Source organism: Bos taurus, chromosome 16, assembly GCF_002263795.3.
Source record: "Bos taurus isolate L1 Dominette 01449 registration number 42190680 breed Hereford chromosome 16, ARS-UCD2.0, whole genome shotgun sequence".
In the NCBI taxonomy this organism is placed as follows: domain Eukaryota; kingdom Metazoa; phylum Chordata; class Mammalia; order Artiodactyla; family Bovidae; genus Bos; species Bos taurus.
The window spans coordinates 996080-1012590 of NC_037343.1; the positions used below are offsets into that span (position 1 = coordinate 996080).

At 44.3% G+C, this 16511-nt stretch overlaps 1 protein-coding gene across 1 annotated transcript in view; it reads right to left on the bottom strand.

Moving 5' to 3' along the window:
- Positions 1–4946: 4946 nt before the first annotated feature.
- The window catches only part of CHIT1 (chitinase 1), a 48037-nt gene continuing 36472 nt past the window's right edge, over positions 4947–16511 (bottom strand). Inside the window, 7 exon segments of the mRNA XM_059875853.1 lie at positions 4947–13211; positions 13214–13361; positions 13363–13385; positions 13960–14058; positions 14061–14085; positions 15736–15775; positions 15777–15847. Coding sequence (XP_059731836.1) covers positions 13141–13211; positions 13214–13361; positions 13363–13385; positions 13960–14058; positions 14061–14085; positions 15736–15775; positions 15777–15847 — 477 coding nt within the window. The 3' untranslated portion in view covers positions 4947–13140.

The window sequence follows — 16511 nt, forward strand, 5'->3', positions numbered from 1 at the left end:
ATCACCAATTCCCGGAGCTTGTTCAAACTCATGTCCATCGAGTCGGTGATGCCATCCAACCAACTCATCCTCTGTCATCCCCTTCTCCTCCTGCCTTCAGTCATTGCCAGCATCAAGGTCTTTTCCAGTGAATTCGTTCTTTGCATCAGGTGGCCAAAGTATGGGGTTTCAGCTTCAGCATCCGTCTTTCCAATGAATATTCAGGGTTGATTTCCTTTAAGAGCGACTGGTTTGATCTCCTTGAAGTGCAAAGGACTCTCAAGAGTCTTCTCCAACACCACAGTTCAAAAGCATCCATTCTTCAGCACTCAGCTTTCTTTATGGTCCAGCTCTCACATCCATACATGACCACTAGAAAATCCATAGCTTTGACCAGACAGAACTTTGTCAGCCAAGTGATGTCTCTGCTTTTGTATTATGCTGTCTAGGTTGGTCATTAACTTTTCCTCTAAGGAGCAAGCGTTTTTTAATTTCATGGCTGCAGTCACCATCTGCAGTGATTTAGGAGCCCCCCCAAAACAGTCTGTCACTGTCTACATTATTTCCCCATCTATTTGCCATGAAGTGATGGGACCAGATGCTATAATCTTAGTTTTCTGAATGTTGAATTTTATGCCAACTTTTTCACACTCCTTTTTCATTTTCATCAAGAGGCTTTTTAGTTCTTCACTTTCTGCCACAAGGGTGGTATCATCAGCATATCTGAGGTTACTGACATTTCTCCCGGCAATTTTGATTCCAGCTCCCACTTCATCCAGCCAAACATTTCCCATGATACACTGCATATAAGTTAAATAAACAGGGTGACAATATACAGCCTTGATGTACTCTTTCCCCTATTTGGAACCAGTGTGTTGTTCCATGTCCGATTCTGTTGCTTCTTGACCGTCATACAGATTTGTCAGGAAATAGGTAAGAAGGTGTGGGATTCCCATCACTCTAAGAATTTTCCACAGTTCGTTGTGATCCACACAGTCAGCTTTGTTGTAGTCAATAAAGCAGAAGTAGATGTTTTTCTGGAACTCTCCTGCTTTTTTGATGATGCAACAGATGTTGGCAGTTTGATCTCTGGTTCCTCTGCTTTTTCTAAATCCAGCTTGAACATCTGGAAGTTCACAGTTCATGTACTGTTGAACCCTGGCTTGGAGGATTTTGAACATTACTGTGCTAGAGTGTGAAATGAGTGCAGTTGTGCAGTAGTTTGAACATTCTTTGGCATTGCCTTTCTTTGGGATTGGAATGAAAACTGACCTTTTCCAGTCCTGTGGCCACTGCTGAGTTTCCAAATTTGCTAGCATATTGAGTGCAGCACTTTCACAGCATCATCTTTTAGGATTTGAAATAGCTCAACTGGAATTCCATCACCTCCACTGGCTTTGTTTGTAGTGATGCTTCCTAAGGCCCACTTGACTTTGCATTTCAGGATGTCTGGCTCTAGGTGAGTGATCACACCATCGTGATTATCTGGGTTGTGAAGACCTTTTTTGTATAGATCTTCCATATATTCTTGTCACCTTTTCTTAATATCTTCAGCTTCTGTTAGGTCCATACCATTTCTGTCCTTTATTGTGCCCATCTTTTCATGAAATATTCCCTTGTTATCTCTAATTTTCTTGAAGAGATCGCTAGTCTTCCCCGTTTTATTGTTTTCCTCCATTTCCTTGAACTGATCACTTAGGAAGGCTTTCTTATCTCTCCTTGCTATTCTCTGGAACTCTGCATTCAAATGGGTATATCTTTCCTTTTCTCCTTTGCCTTTAGCTTCTCTTCTTTCCTCAGATATTTCAAGGCCTACTCAGACAAACATTTTGCCTTTTTGCATTTTTTTCCTTGGGGATGGTCTTGATCATTGCCTCCTCTATAAAGTCATGAACCTCTGTCCATAGTTCTTCAGGCACTCTGCCTATCATATCTAATCCCTTGAATCTATTACTCACTTCCACTGTATAATCATAAGGGATTTGATTTAGGTCATAACTCAGTGGTCTAGTGGTTTTCCCTACTTTCTTCAATTTAAGTCTGAATTTTACAATAAGGAGTTCATGATCTGAGCCATAGTCAGCTCCTGGTCTTATTTTTGTTGCCTGTATAGAGCTTCTCCATCTTCAGCTGCAAAGAATATAATCAGTCTGGTTTCAGTATTGACCATCTGGTGATGTCCATATGTAGAGTCATCTCTTGTGTTATTGGAAGTGGGTATTTGCTCTGACCAGTGGGGTTTCTTGGCAAAACTCTGTTAGCCTTTGCCCTGCTTCATTTTGTACACCAAGGCCAAATTTGCCTGTTACTCCAGGTATCTCTTGACCTACTGTTGCATTCCAGTCCCCTATAATGAAAAGGATATCTTTTTTGGGTGTTAGTTCTAGAAGGTCTTGTAAGTCTTCATAGAACCGTTCAACTTCAGCTTCTTTGGCATTAGTTGTTGGGGCATAGACTTGGATTATTGTGATATTGCCTTGAAAATGAATAGAGATCATTCTATCATTTTTGAGACTGCATCCAAGTACTGCATTTTTCAGGCCTTTTTTGTTGACTATGAGGGCTACTGCATTTCTTCTAAGGGATTCTTGCCCACAGGAGTAGATATGATGGTCATCTGCATTAAGTTTGCCCGTTCCAGTCGATGTTAGGTCACTGGTTCCTAAAATGTTGGTGTCACTCCTGCCGTCTCTTGTTTGGCCACTTCCAGTTTGCCTTGATTCGTAGACCTAACACTCCAGGTTCCTATACAATATTGTTCTTCACAGCATTGGACTTTACTTCCATCCCCAGTCACATTCACAGTTATTTTTGCTTTGGTTCCGTCTCTTCATTCTTTCTGGAGTTATGTCTCCACTCTTCTCCAGTAGCATATTGGGCACCTACCGACCCGGGGAGTTCATCTGTCTGTGTCCTATCTTTTTGCCTTTTTGTGGGGTCCTCAAGGTGAGAATAATGAAGTGGTTTGCCATTCCCTTCTTCAGTGGACCATGTGTTGTCAGAACTCTCCACCATGACCCATCTGTCTTGGGTGACCCTACACAGCATGGCTCATAGTTTCTTTGAGTTAGACAAGGCTGTGGTCCATGTGATCAGTTTGATTAGTTTTCTGTGATTGTGGTTTTCATTCTGTCTGGCTTCCGATCAGAATAAAAGGCTTATGGAAGCTTCCTGATGGGATAGACTGACTGTGGGGGAAACTGGGACTTGTTCTGATGGGCAGGGCCATGCTCAGTAAATTTTTAATTCAACTTTCTGTTGATGGGCGGGGCTGTGTCCCCTCCATGTTGTTTGACCTGAGACCAAACCATGGCAGAGGTAATGAAGAGAATGGTGATCTCTTTCAAAGGTCCCATGCAGGCAGTGCTGCACTCAGTGCCCCCGACCCTGCAGCAGGCCACTGCTGACCCATGTCTCTGCCGGAGACTCCTGGACACTCACAGGCAAGTCTGGCTCAGTCTCTTGTGAGCTCACTGCTCCTGTCTCCTGGGTCCTGGTGTGCACAAGGTTTTGTTTGTGCCCTCCAAAAGCATGTTTCCCCAGTCCTGTTTAAGTTCTGTAATCAAATCCCACCAGCCTCCAATGTCAAATTCCCTGGGAATTTTCAGTCCCTTTGCCAGATCTCCAGGTTGGGAAATCAGTTGTGGGTCCTAGAACTTTTTTAACAGTGCGAGAATTTATTTGGTATAATTGTTCTGCAGTTTGTGGGTCGTGTTCTTGGCAGCTCTATGGTGGGGAATGGTGACCTCCTTGAAGAGAGCTTGTGCCACATGCTGTGTGATCCAGGTCTGCTGCACCCAGAGCCCCTGCCCATGTGGCAGGCCACTGCTGACCTGTACCTCTGCAGGAGACTCTGAAACACTCAAAGGCAGGTCTGGCTCAGTCTCTGTGGCGTCCTGGTGAGCACAAGGTTTTGTTTGAGCCCTCTGAGAGTCTCTGGTGGGTACAGGGTTTGATTCAAAACTCGATTTTGCCCCTCCTACCATCTTGCTGGGGCTTGTCCTTTGCCCTTGGATGTGGAGTATCTTTTTTGGTGGATCCAACATTCTCCTGTCGATGGTTGTTCAGCAGTGTGTTGTAACTTTGGAGTTCTTACAGGAGAAGATGAGCGCACGTCCTTCTACTCCACCATCTTATCAAGGCCCTGCCCCTGAAAACCACACCACAAATCTGAACTCTTTTTCTGTGAGTTTGTTTGGGGTGTTTTTGAAGTATAATTGACCTTCAACACTAATTTAGTTCCCATTAAGTGACATAGTGATCTGATACTTCCATATATTTCAAAATGATCATATAATAAGTCTAGTTATGATATGTCACCATACAAAGATACAACATTGTTATTGACACTGTACATTTCATGCTGGTTACTCATTTATTTTGCATCACAGCCCTTCTTATGAAAACTCTCGGCAAATTAGGAATAGAAAGAAACTCCCTTTGTCTTATAAAAGGGATCTACAAGAACCCTGTAATAAATAGCATACTTAAGATTGACTGTTGCAAACATCTATCTGGCCAGAAACAAAATAAAGATGCCCACTGTCACTGTTTTTATTTACCACCATACTGGGGGTGCAGACAACAAGAAAATTAAACAAAGGTCATAAGGTTCATAATATACAACACATTCATGGAGGCGATATGATTGTCTGCATAGAACTTTCTGCAGAATAATCACTGAAATTAACAAGAAGATTGGAAAAGTTTCTGAGCATAACATCTATATCCAAACATCACTGACATTATTATACACTAGCAACAATTAATGAAAAACTTTAATTTTTAAAAATGATAAAATTTACCAAAAATTAAAAACCTAGGAATAAGTATCATAAGAAATGTATAAGATCTTTATGAAGAAAATTACAAAATTTTATTGAGCTACTTTTAGAAGATAAAACTAAATAAAGGGATATACCATGTCTTTAGAATAGGAAACAATAAAAATACAAATTCTCCCTAAATTAACCTATAAGTTTAATATAGTTCATATTAAAACCTAAACAGAATTTTTAATGAAATTTGGCAAAATGATTCTAACATGTACATGGAACGAGTTAAGAATAGCCAAGACGTTCCTGAAACAGAAAACAGAAGGATTTACTGTCCCATCTACCAAGATGGGGGACCAAGATATGGAGCTTGCATGGTGGCTCGGATGCTAAAAAATCTGAGTGCAATGCAGGAGACCCGGGTTCGGCCCCTGGGTCATGAAGATCCCTGGAGAAGGGAATGGCAACCCACTCCAGTATTCTTGCCTGGAGAAATCTGAGAATAGAAGAAACTAGCTTCATCCAGTCAGTGGGGTCAAAAGAGTTGGACAACTGAGCAACCAGCACACACAAGAAGAATGAAAAGCCAACCTCAAACTGGGAGAAAATATAGTCGGACTTGTAAAGATTTCAGGATTGGTGTTCGGAATATGTAAAGAACTCATACAATTGATAAGAAAGAGACAAACAACCCAACAGAAAAATGGGCAAGAGACACTCACTCTACTCACAAAAGAATGAATACAAATAGCTTACGACACAGGAAAATATGGTAAAGTAATGAGTAGTCATGAAAATGAAAATTTAAACCATAGTGAGATACCTATTTGCACCTCTTGGATTGGTAAAAAGGATGGAAGGCAATGTAAACTTTTCAATAGGGGGAAAAATTTGTACAATCACTTTGATAAAACATTCACCAGCACCCAGTAAAAATGAACTTATGCATGCCTCAGGTCCTATCAAGTCCTGGACACACTCTATACACACTCAGCAATAGTCATGCTCAATATGCCTCATGTCCTATAAAGTCCTGGACACACACTACACACCCTCATCAGAAGTCATGCTCAACATGCCTCAGGTGCTGTCAAGTCCTGGACACAACCTATACACACTCATCAAAAGCCATGCTCAACATGCCTCAGGTCCGATTAAGTCCTGGACACACCCTATGCACACTCATCACAAGTCATGCTCAAGACTGTTCACACCAGTATTGTTCATACCAGTATTGTCCACACTGGCCAAAAGCCGGAAGCAACCCAAAATGCCAATTGACAGCAGTGTGTATAAGTTGTGGTATAGTCATGTGAGGGACTGCTGCACAGCAGTGAAGAAGACTGGGCTCCAGCTCTGGGAAGCATACTCAGTGGGCCACAGAAGGTACCACACGTATGTTTCTATTTATTTAAAGTTCAAAAATGGCTAAACTAAACAATATCTTATTTAGAAACATATACACAGTTGGTAAAACTAACAAAAAAGAAGGAATGACTAACCAAAGTCCGGCTACAAGAGTGTGCTACTAAAGAGGGGCCCATGAGTAGCTTCAAAGTTCCTGGTAATGTTGTTTCCTTACCTCCTGTGATTGATTTCTGGAAGATACTGAATATTCATATTTTAAACACTCTTTTGCTCCTGTGGTAGATTTCATAGTTGAAACAAGATAAAGACAATAGTGCTTCGGTTTCCGTGGCTCCAGGTGAGGTGTGGCACAGTCAGAGGTGGATAATGCTGGGGCAGTCCTGTGGGCCCATCAAGAGAGCTGGGTCCCGGGTTGCATAGGGGTTAAGGATTTGCCTGTTCCAGCAGGCGTATTAGACGTGGTGGTGAATACTCAGAGTGTGCTCAGAGAGAAGACCAGAGGAACTCCTCTAGGGGGTTCAGAGTGGTCACTGCTGTTAGGAAGAGTGGTCTAACAGCAATTCATGGGCTAAGCACTAAAGTATAAGTGACCCCAAATTCCTTTTTATATAAACTGTGTGGCTCAAAGACAAGCAAATTCTAACATTTCAGGCAGCATTTGCACCTGACTTCAAAGGCCTGCTCCACTCAAGGGTGCATCACCTAGTTTATAAAATTAGGGGTGGATGGGTAGGATCAACTGGAGATCAACGGACTGGTGGATCAATGGAGACAGTCTTGTTTAAAGCAATATTTGCTATGGGGCAGGGGCTCAGATTATAGGAAGATGTAGACATATGATGGTAGACATCTGGGGATCCTATATGAAAAGCTGGCATGTCTGAGGTTAGCACTGACCACTGGGGTACCTGGCAACCAAACTGGAGTGGAACAATAGATGTGAGAGCAGGAGAAGAGACTAGGGCCTGATGGAAGGTCTTGGCACTTGACAGAGACTTTATTCTTTAGACAGGAAGAAGTTGTTGGTAGTTCTTGAGCATGGGAGATGACAGGATTAGATTCCTAATTTAGAAAGATCAAGCTAGTCACAGTGAGGAGGTTGCACTGGCTGAGAGAGGTACAAGAAGCAGACAGCCCACTGAGAAGGCTCGTGGGAGGCAGTGCTGATCATGTTGATCCAGCTAATGTGTACTTAATGCTCACCCACCCTGCCAGCAGACGGACTAGGACACTGAGCTCCCATTTCTTCCCCAAAACTCACACGACTAGTAGGTGGTGGGCAGGAAGTCAGCTCTGCTCCTGCCTGGTGCTCCCCCTACCATAAGGAGACTTCCATTCTACACTCCATTCTGAGTGGAAGTTAAGTCTCAGTTGAGACCTCAGCGGAAAAAACATGGGCAAAAGCAGACCTGTGCTCTGGACTGAAGAGCAGCTTTCAGAAGGCTGGCACACAGGCAGGGAATAGAGGGGAAGTCCCTGCTCAAGGGATCTGGTGCTGCTTGTACCCATGCAAAGAGTCAGCTCATTTCTCTCCCTACCTGTCTCCATCCTTAACTGCCTCCCTGAGTACTGCCCCCAAAACAGCCTTGGGTGAGGGCAAGACAAAATGGATCATTAGTTTAAATGGATTATGCAGATTTTATTCAAATAGAATGACCAAGATTCAGCCCAAAGCTTCAAGAACTAGCTTCAAGGATTAGTATCCTGTACAAAAGTGTATGCTTAGGCATTCAGTTGGACATGACTGAACAACTGATTGGTGCCCAATTTGCTAATGGAGAAGAACAGAGAAATAACTCCAGAAAGAATGAAGAGATGGAGCCAAAGCGAAAATAACACCCAGGTGTACATGTGCCTGGCGATGGAAATAAAGTACAATGTTATAAAGAACAATATTGCATAGGAATCTGGAAAGTTAGGTAATTGGTCCATCAGTTCAGTTCAGTTCAGTTGAGTCACTCAGTCATGTCCGACTCTTTGCGACCCCATGAACTGCACCATCCAGGCCCCCCATCCATCACCAACTCCCAGAGTTCACCCAAACTCACGTCCATCGAGTCACTGATGCCATTCAGCCATCTCATCCTCTGTCGTCCCCTTCTCCTCCTGCCCCCAATCCTCGCAGCATCAGAGTCTTTTCCAATGAGTCAACTCTTCGCATGAGGTGGCCAAAGTACTGGAGTTTCAGCTTTAGCATCATTCCTTCCAAAGAACACCCAGGGCTGATCTCTTTTAGAATGGACTGGTTGGATCTCCTTGCAGTCCAAGGGACTCACAAGAGTCTTCTCCAACACCACAGTTCAAAAGCATCAGTTCTTTGACACTCAGCTTTCTGCACAGTCCAACTCTCACATCCATACATGACTACTGGAAAAACCATAGCCCTGACTAGACAGACCTTTGTTGGCAAAGTAATGTCTCTGCTTTTTAATATGCTGTCTAGGTTGGTCATTAACTTTCCTTCCAAGGAGTAAGCGTCTATTAATTTCATGGCTGCAGTCACCATCTGCAGTGATTTTGGAGCCCCCCAAAATAAAGTCTGTCACTGTTTCCACTGTTTCCCCATCTATTTTCCATGAAGTGATGGGACCAGATGTCATGATCTTAGTTTTCTGAATGTTGAGTTTTAAGCCAACTTTTTCACTCTCCTCTTTCACTTTCATCAAGAGGCTTTTTAGTTCCTCTTCACTTTCTGCCATAAGGGTGGTGTCATCTGCATATCTGAGGTGATTGATATTTTTCCCAGCAATCTTGATTCAACTTGTGCTTCTTGCAGCCCAGTGTTTCTCATGATGTACTCTGCATATAAGTTAAATAAGCAGGGTGACAATATGCAGCCTTGACGTACTCCTTTTCCTATTTGTAACCAGTCTGTTGTTCCATGTCCTGTTCTAACTGTTGCTTCCTGACCTGCATATAGGTTTCTCAAGAGGCAGGTCAATATATCAGGGTAAATTGGAAGTGGTTAAACAGGAGATGGCAAGAGTGAACATCAACATTTTAGAAATCAGTGAACTAAAATGTACTGGAATGAGCGAATTTTATTCAGATGACCATTATATCTACCTCTGTGGGCAAGAATCCCTTAGATGAAATGGAGTAACCATCGTAGTCAACAAGAGTCAAAAATGCAGTACTTGGATACAATCTCAAAAATGATAGAATGATCTCTATTCATTTTCAAGGCAAACCATTCAATATTACAGTAATACAAGTCTATGGCCCAACCACTAATGCCAAATAAGCTGAAGTTGAATGGCTCTATGAAGACCTACAAGACCTTCTAGAACTAACACCCCAAAAAATGTCCTTTTCATCATAGGGGACTGGAATGCAAAAGTAGAAAGTCAAAAGATACCTAGAGTAATAGGCAAATTTGGCCTTGGAATACAAACTAAAGTAGGGCAAAGGCTAACATAGTTTTGCCAAGAGAATGCGCTGGTGATAGCAAACACCCTCTTCCAACAACACAAGAGAGGACTCTACGCATGGACATCACCAGATGGTCAATATTGAAATCAGATTGATTATATTCTTTGCAGCCGACGATGGAGAAGCTCTATACAGGCAGCAAAAACAAGACTGGGAGCTGACTGTGGCTCAGATCATGAACTCCTTATTGCCAAATTCAGACTTAAATTGAAGAAAGTAGGGGAAACCACTAGACTATTCAGGTATGACTTAAATCAAAACCCTTATGATTATACAGTAGAAGTGAGAAATAGATTCAAGGGATTAGATCTGATAGACAGAGTACCAAAGAACTTGGAAAGAGATTCATGACATTGTACAGGAGGCAGTGATCAAGACCATTCCCAAGGGGAAAAAAAATGCAAAATGATTGTCTGAGGAGACCTTATAAATAGCTTAGAAAAGAAGAGAAGCTAAAGGCAAAGGAGAAAAAGAAAGATATACCCATCTGAACGCAGAGTTTCGAAGAATAGCAAGGAGAGATAAGAAAGCCTTCTTCACTGATCAATGCAAAGAAATAGAGGAAAACAATAGAATGGGAAAGACTAGAAATGTCTTCAAGAAAATTAGAGATACCAAGGGAATATTTCGTGCAAAGATGAGCACAATAAAGGATAGAAATGGTATGGACCTAAAAGAAGCTGAAGATATTAAGAAAAGGTGACAAGAATATGTGGAAGATCTATACAAAAAAGATCTTCATGACCCAGATAACCACGATGGTGTGATCACTCACCTAGAGCCAGATATCCTGGAATGTGAAGTCAAGTGGGCCATAGGAAGCATCATTACAAACAAAGCTAGTGGAGGTGATGGAATTCCTGTTGAGCTATTTCAAATCCTAAAAGATGATGCTATGAAAGTGCTGCACTCATTATGCCAGCAAATTTGGAAAACTCCGCAGAGGCCACAGGACTGGAAAAGGTCAGTTTTCATTCCAATCCCAAAGAAAGGCAATGCCAAAGAATGTTCAAACTACTGCACAATTGCACTCATCTCACACTCTAGCAGAGTAATGCTCAAAATTCTCCAAGTCAGGCTTCAACAGTATGTGAACCATGAACTTGCAGATGTTCAAGCTGGATTTAGAAAAAGCAGAGGAACCAGAGATCAAGTTGCCAACATTTGATGGATTATCAAAAAAGCAAGAGAGTTCCAGAAATACATCTACTTCTGCTTTATTGACTATGCCAAACCTTTGACTGTGTGGATCACATCAAACTATGGAAAATTATTAAATAGATGGGAATTCCAGACCACCTGACCTATCTCCTGAGAAACCTGTATACAGGTCAAGAAGCAACAGTTAGAACCGGACATGGAACAACAGACGGGTTCCAAATTCGGAAACAAGTACACCAAGGCTGCTTGTTTAACTTATATGCAGAGCACATTGTGAGAAATGCCAGGCTGGATAAAGCACAAGCTGGAATCAAGATTGCCAGGAGAAATATCAATAACTTCAGATACACTGATGATACCACCCTTATGGCAGAAAGCGAAGAAGAACTAAAGAGCCTCTTGATGAAAGTGAAAGAGGAGAGTGAAAAGGGTGGCTTAAAACTCAACATTCAGAAAACTAAGATCATAGCATCCGGTTCCATCACTTCTTGGCAAATAGATGGGAAAACAATGGAAACAGTGACAGACTTTATTTTGGGGGGCTCCAAAATCACTACAGATGGTGATTGCAGCCATGAAATTAAGACACTTGCTCCTCAGAAGAAAAGTTAATGACCAACCTAGATAGCATATTCAAAAGCAGAGACATTATTTTGCCAACTATATCCATCTAGTTAAGCTATGATTTTTCCAGTAGTCATGTATGGATGTAAGAGTTGGACTATAAAGAAAGCTGAGCACCAAAGAATTGATGCTTTTGAACTGTGGAGTTGGAGAAGACTCTTAAGAGTTTCTTGGACTGCAAGGAGATCCAACCAGTCAATCCTAAAGGAAATCAGTCCTGAATATTCATTGGAAGGGCTGATGCTAAAGCTGAAACTCCAATATTTTGGCCACCTGATGCAAAGAACTAATTCACTTGAAAAGACCTTGATGCTGGGAAGGATTGAAGGCTGAAGGAGAAGGGGGCAACAGAGGATGAGATGGTTGGATGGCATTACCAGTTCGATGGATATGAGTTTGAGCAAGCTCTGGGAGTTGATGTTGGGCAGGGAAGCCTGGCGTGCTGCAGTCCATGGGGTCACAAAGAGTCAGACACAAATGAACAACTAAACTGAACTGCATGGAGCAACGAAGCACACACGTTTGTCCAGCATGCTGTGTGTGCATGCCCTTCTGTTCCATATTGGTCGATTTAAGTCTTTGTTCTGTTCCCAGAACTGGGTTACAATAAATCTTCAGTTTAAATACCTGTAAAATGAGGTTAATAATTGACCCAGACTCCTCTGGCAACTAGGACTTCCCCAGTGGCTCAGCAGTACAAAATCTGCCTGCAGAGCAGGATACTCAGGAGACAAGGTTGTGATCCCTGACTTGGGACTATCCCTTAAGGGAAGAAAGGACAACGCACACCAGTATTCTTGCCTGGAAAATCCTATAAACAAGAAGCCTGGCGGGCTACAATCCAAAGGGCACAAAGAGTCAGACATGACTGAGCGCACACATCGGGCAAAAGAGCTTAGGAGCAGTGGGCCTGGATTCTCATTCTAAAGCAGAGAGACCGTCCTGCTGCTGCTGCTGCTGCTAAGTCGCTTCCGCCGTGAACTCTGTGCAACCCCATAGACGGCAGCCCACCAGGCTCCCCCGTCCCTGGGATTTTCCAGGCAAGAACACTGGAGTGGGTTGCCATTTCCTTCTCCAATGCGTGAAAGTGAAGTCGGTCAGTTGTGTCCGGCTCTTAGCGACCCCATGGACTGCAGCCTACCAGGGCTGCAGCCTCCGTCCATGGGCTATAAGCGTACTGGAGTGGGGTGCCATTGCCTTCGTGAGCAGAGCTTTTAAGGCAGGGAAAAGCTCTTTTCTGCTGCCATCTAGTGTGCATCTTGGGAATAACACTTGAGTGGAGGTTACCAGGAAAAGTTCTCTCCAAAGGTTTCTGAGCCAGTGAATAACCCGTCAGATCCAGGGCCATGCCCCAGATGCAGTCATCTGTACCCGGGATGCGGCCCACTGGAAAATGGAGTCTTCAAGGAGAGACCTAGAGCAGAACCTGACATACCCTGCATGGACCACCTTCTCACCGGGCTCTGACCTAGGCATACCTTTTGTCACCTCCCACTCTTGGTTCTCTGCCTTCCTCAGGGTAGGTTTTGAACTAACAGAGTGCTCAGATAGCCTCTGTAAATTATCACATCTGAGGACAGTGAGGTGCAAGCCAAAGATTTATTTTTCAAGTAAAATAAGGCAGCCCAGGAAGAGCAGAACGGGGCTGCTGACAGAGGCTGCCCAAGGCTGAGAACAGAAAGCTTGGATGAGGAAAGACGCAGGAAGCCTGACTGTAGCCACCAGGGAGCGCTAGGGAGGTGGGTTGGGGAATGGTCCTGGGCCCTTACCCAGGTGCTGGGGCTGAAGGGGCCTTGGAGACTCAACTCCAGGTGCAGAGTTTGCAAGAGGAGCTGAATACCAGGCTCCTGGGGCTGCTTTGCTGGAACAACCACCCCCTGTACAACTGTAGTAACTGGACCGCTCCAGAGGGTTGGGGTGAAGCCCATCAGCTTTGCCCTGGCATGAAGCGTCTTTTCCAAGGCTGGAACCATGCTCAGGTTCAGAGGGCTGGGGTGGTGCAGAAACATCAGGTTCTGGGGGGGTCTAAAGGCATATATGGAAGACCTGGGGAAACAGCAATGATTCAAACAAGACTCCTCCAAAAGATCTCAAACCCATAGGCCAACACACAGACAGCATAGTCAGTAGACCATAGTCAGGCAGCAGTTCAACATGCCATAGCCTAGGGGCAGGGAAAGTCAGACACCCCAGGCAGAGAACAGCCATTCCTACAGCTGGAGCACAGCTCTACAGGAAACACCAGGGCTGCAAGTGCCACAGGTGGCCATCATGTGCAGACCCAACCAAGTAACGGTGAGGGCCAGTGGGGGCCACACTGAAGGCTGAGCGCAGGCTTCCTCCTTGAGAAGACAGGCTGAGCGCCCTCTGCAGGGAAGCGCTGGTCACCAACACCCTTGGCCAGCACTGGCACAATCATAAGGAGGAAGAAGAAAGTGTGAAAAGAGAACGGTTGCAACAGCTTCCTCAGCTCCTGGGGGAAGAATTTGAGAAATCACAGTACTGGGGCAGTTATTTCCTCAGAAGAAGCCAGAACCTAAGGTTCAGGGAGGTGGGGCGGGGAGGGGGGTATTCATACTTTACCCAGAATTTTGCCTCTGGCTCCTAGCCCCTTACTCACTCAATTCCTACTGCAATGTCTTGATGAGGGGATACCAACTCTGGTTACAGAAGAGGCCAGCAAAATCATCTGTGTCCAGTTTCCAAACCATGGACCCTGCAGTGCTCTCTGTTTCAGAAAGCTGAGCTGTGTGAGGGTGAGACCGTGGTGGAGGAGCCCGGGGAAGCCTGGGCAGAAGCCCAGAGCCAGCTTTCTCATCTACGCAGGGTTCTCTTCTCCACACCCCCACAGGACCACGAGTCCTGATTCCTGCTAGGAATGATTCATTCTGGAATCTTATGCATAATATAAGCACAGTGGGGGTGGGCATGAGGGTAGGGGTATGAGGAATATATAGGTTTGTGGCCTTCCTTAGACTGGAAGCCTTAACATCTCAGCCTTTTCTGTTTGGGGTGCTGTCTGCTAATTGTGAGGAGTTCAGTTACCATAGGGAATGACTAAGCTTCCCCAAAGACCTGAATCCATTTCATCTTCACGTATTTTTCCATCCCAAGGGCCTTCTTTCCCCCACCAGTTCTCTGGGGCTTCTTTAGGGGATGGCTGTGTGTCCCTTCCGAGTAGGCTTTCCTGGCCCCAGCCCCGTTAGGGGGCCAAGGCTTACCTCTAGTGTGGTGCTGGGGTTAGAAGGTAGGGGTGGTCTGGCCCCAGTCTCCCTCCCTTTTGACACCAGTCCCCACTCAGGCCTCCAACTTGTTCTCAGAGGCCATCTTCCCCTTTCCCCTCCACCATGTCCTTCTCTTGCACTTTCCTCCCCAGAAGGCCCAGCTTCCCTGCTTTAAGACTTCCACAAAAGCTCTTCCACCACAATCCATCCTCTCATCTTCCCCAGCCAGGATCATGCTTCCTCCTTAGTTCCTCCAAGGCATTTTGTCTACACCTCCGGAAGAACCTGCCTCTGTCTGCCCTTCATAACTGACATGAGACAGGAAGATGAACAAATGCAGGTCCCTCTACAGGAACCAACGACCTCACTGAGGAGAAAGATGTGGAGACAAGTAAATTACTCAAGTTTTGAGCCACCAACTTTGGGCAGCAGTGGAGAGGGTGTCATGTAAGTAAATCAAAGGGTCTATAATTTGAACATTCACCAAATATTGTCAATGGATTGAATAAAATGACATGACTTAAGGAGTTTCAAAAGGGAGGAGTTATGTGTCTACCTATGGCTGATTCAGACTTCCCTAGTGGCTCAGGTGGTAAAGCGTCTGTCTACAATGTGGGAGACCTGGATTCGTTCCCTGGGTTGGGAAGATTCCCTGGAGAAGGAAATAGCAACCCACTCCAGTACTCTTGCCTGGAAAATCCCATGGACGGAGGAGCCTGGTGTCCATGGGGTCGCAAAGAGTCAGACACGACTGAGCGACTTCACTTCACTTATGGCTGATTCATGTTGAGCTTTGACAGAAAACACCAAAATTCTGTAAAGCAATTATCCTTCAATAAAAAATAAATTAATTTTTAAGATGATATGCCTTACTGTATGCATTTTTCCTCTTATATGACTGTATAATTAGTATTTAATAAAATACGAGTATTTTCAGAGTGACACTCAGTACAGAGCAGTTTTTGTCATTGTGTCTTTTCTTGCCAAGTGATAAGGGTACAGAGTGTTATCACATGGGGTTCTGTGAGATGCTGGGATATTTCTTCCTGAAGAGATATCTCTTCTTGAAGAAATAAAAGGATATTTCTTCTTGTAGAGATTCTTAATACTGTCGTTGTTTTCGACAGGCCTTGGGCACAGAACCACCTTCTCCTAGAAGGGCTGAGTCTCACCTTAGTTTTGAAGCTCTCCACATCATCAAAACCTACCCACTATGCCCTGAAAGACATAGGGCACCTTCTGGTCCTTGATTCTGTGCTCAGCAACACCCTTCCAGGAGCAGACCTGTAGGAGAAGAAGGCAGAGCTGGAAAGGCGATGAGAGGCACTGCATGTATTGTCTCCTTGTTATGAGGAGACTCAGTTCAGTTCAGTCACTCAGTCATGTCCGACTCTTTGCAACCCCATGAACCGCAGCACGCCAGGCCTCCCTGTCCATCACCAACTCCCAGAGTTCACTCAAACTCATGTCTATCAAGTCAGTGATGCCATCCAGCCATCTCATCCTCCATCGTCCCCTTCTCCTCCTGCCCCCAATCCCTCCCAGCATCAGAGTCTTTTCCAATGAGTCAACTCTTCGCATGAGGTGGCCAAAGTATTGGAGTTTCAGCTTTAGCATCAGTCCTTCCAATGAACACCCAGGACTGATCTCCTTTAGGGTGGAATGGTTGGATCTTCTTGCAGTCCAAGGGGTTCTCAAGAGTCTTCTCCGACACCACAGTTCAAAAGCATCAATTCTTTGATGCTCAGCTTTCTTCACAGTCCAACTCTCACATCCATATATGACCACTGGAAACACCATAGACTTGACTAGATGGACCTTTGTTGGCAAAGTAATGTCTCTGCTTTTCAATATGCCATCTAGGTTGGTCATAACTTTCCTTCCAAGGAGTAAGCACCTTTTAATTTTATGGCTGCAGTCACCATCTGCAGTGATTTTGGAGCCCCAA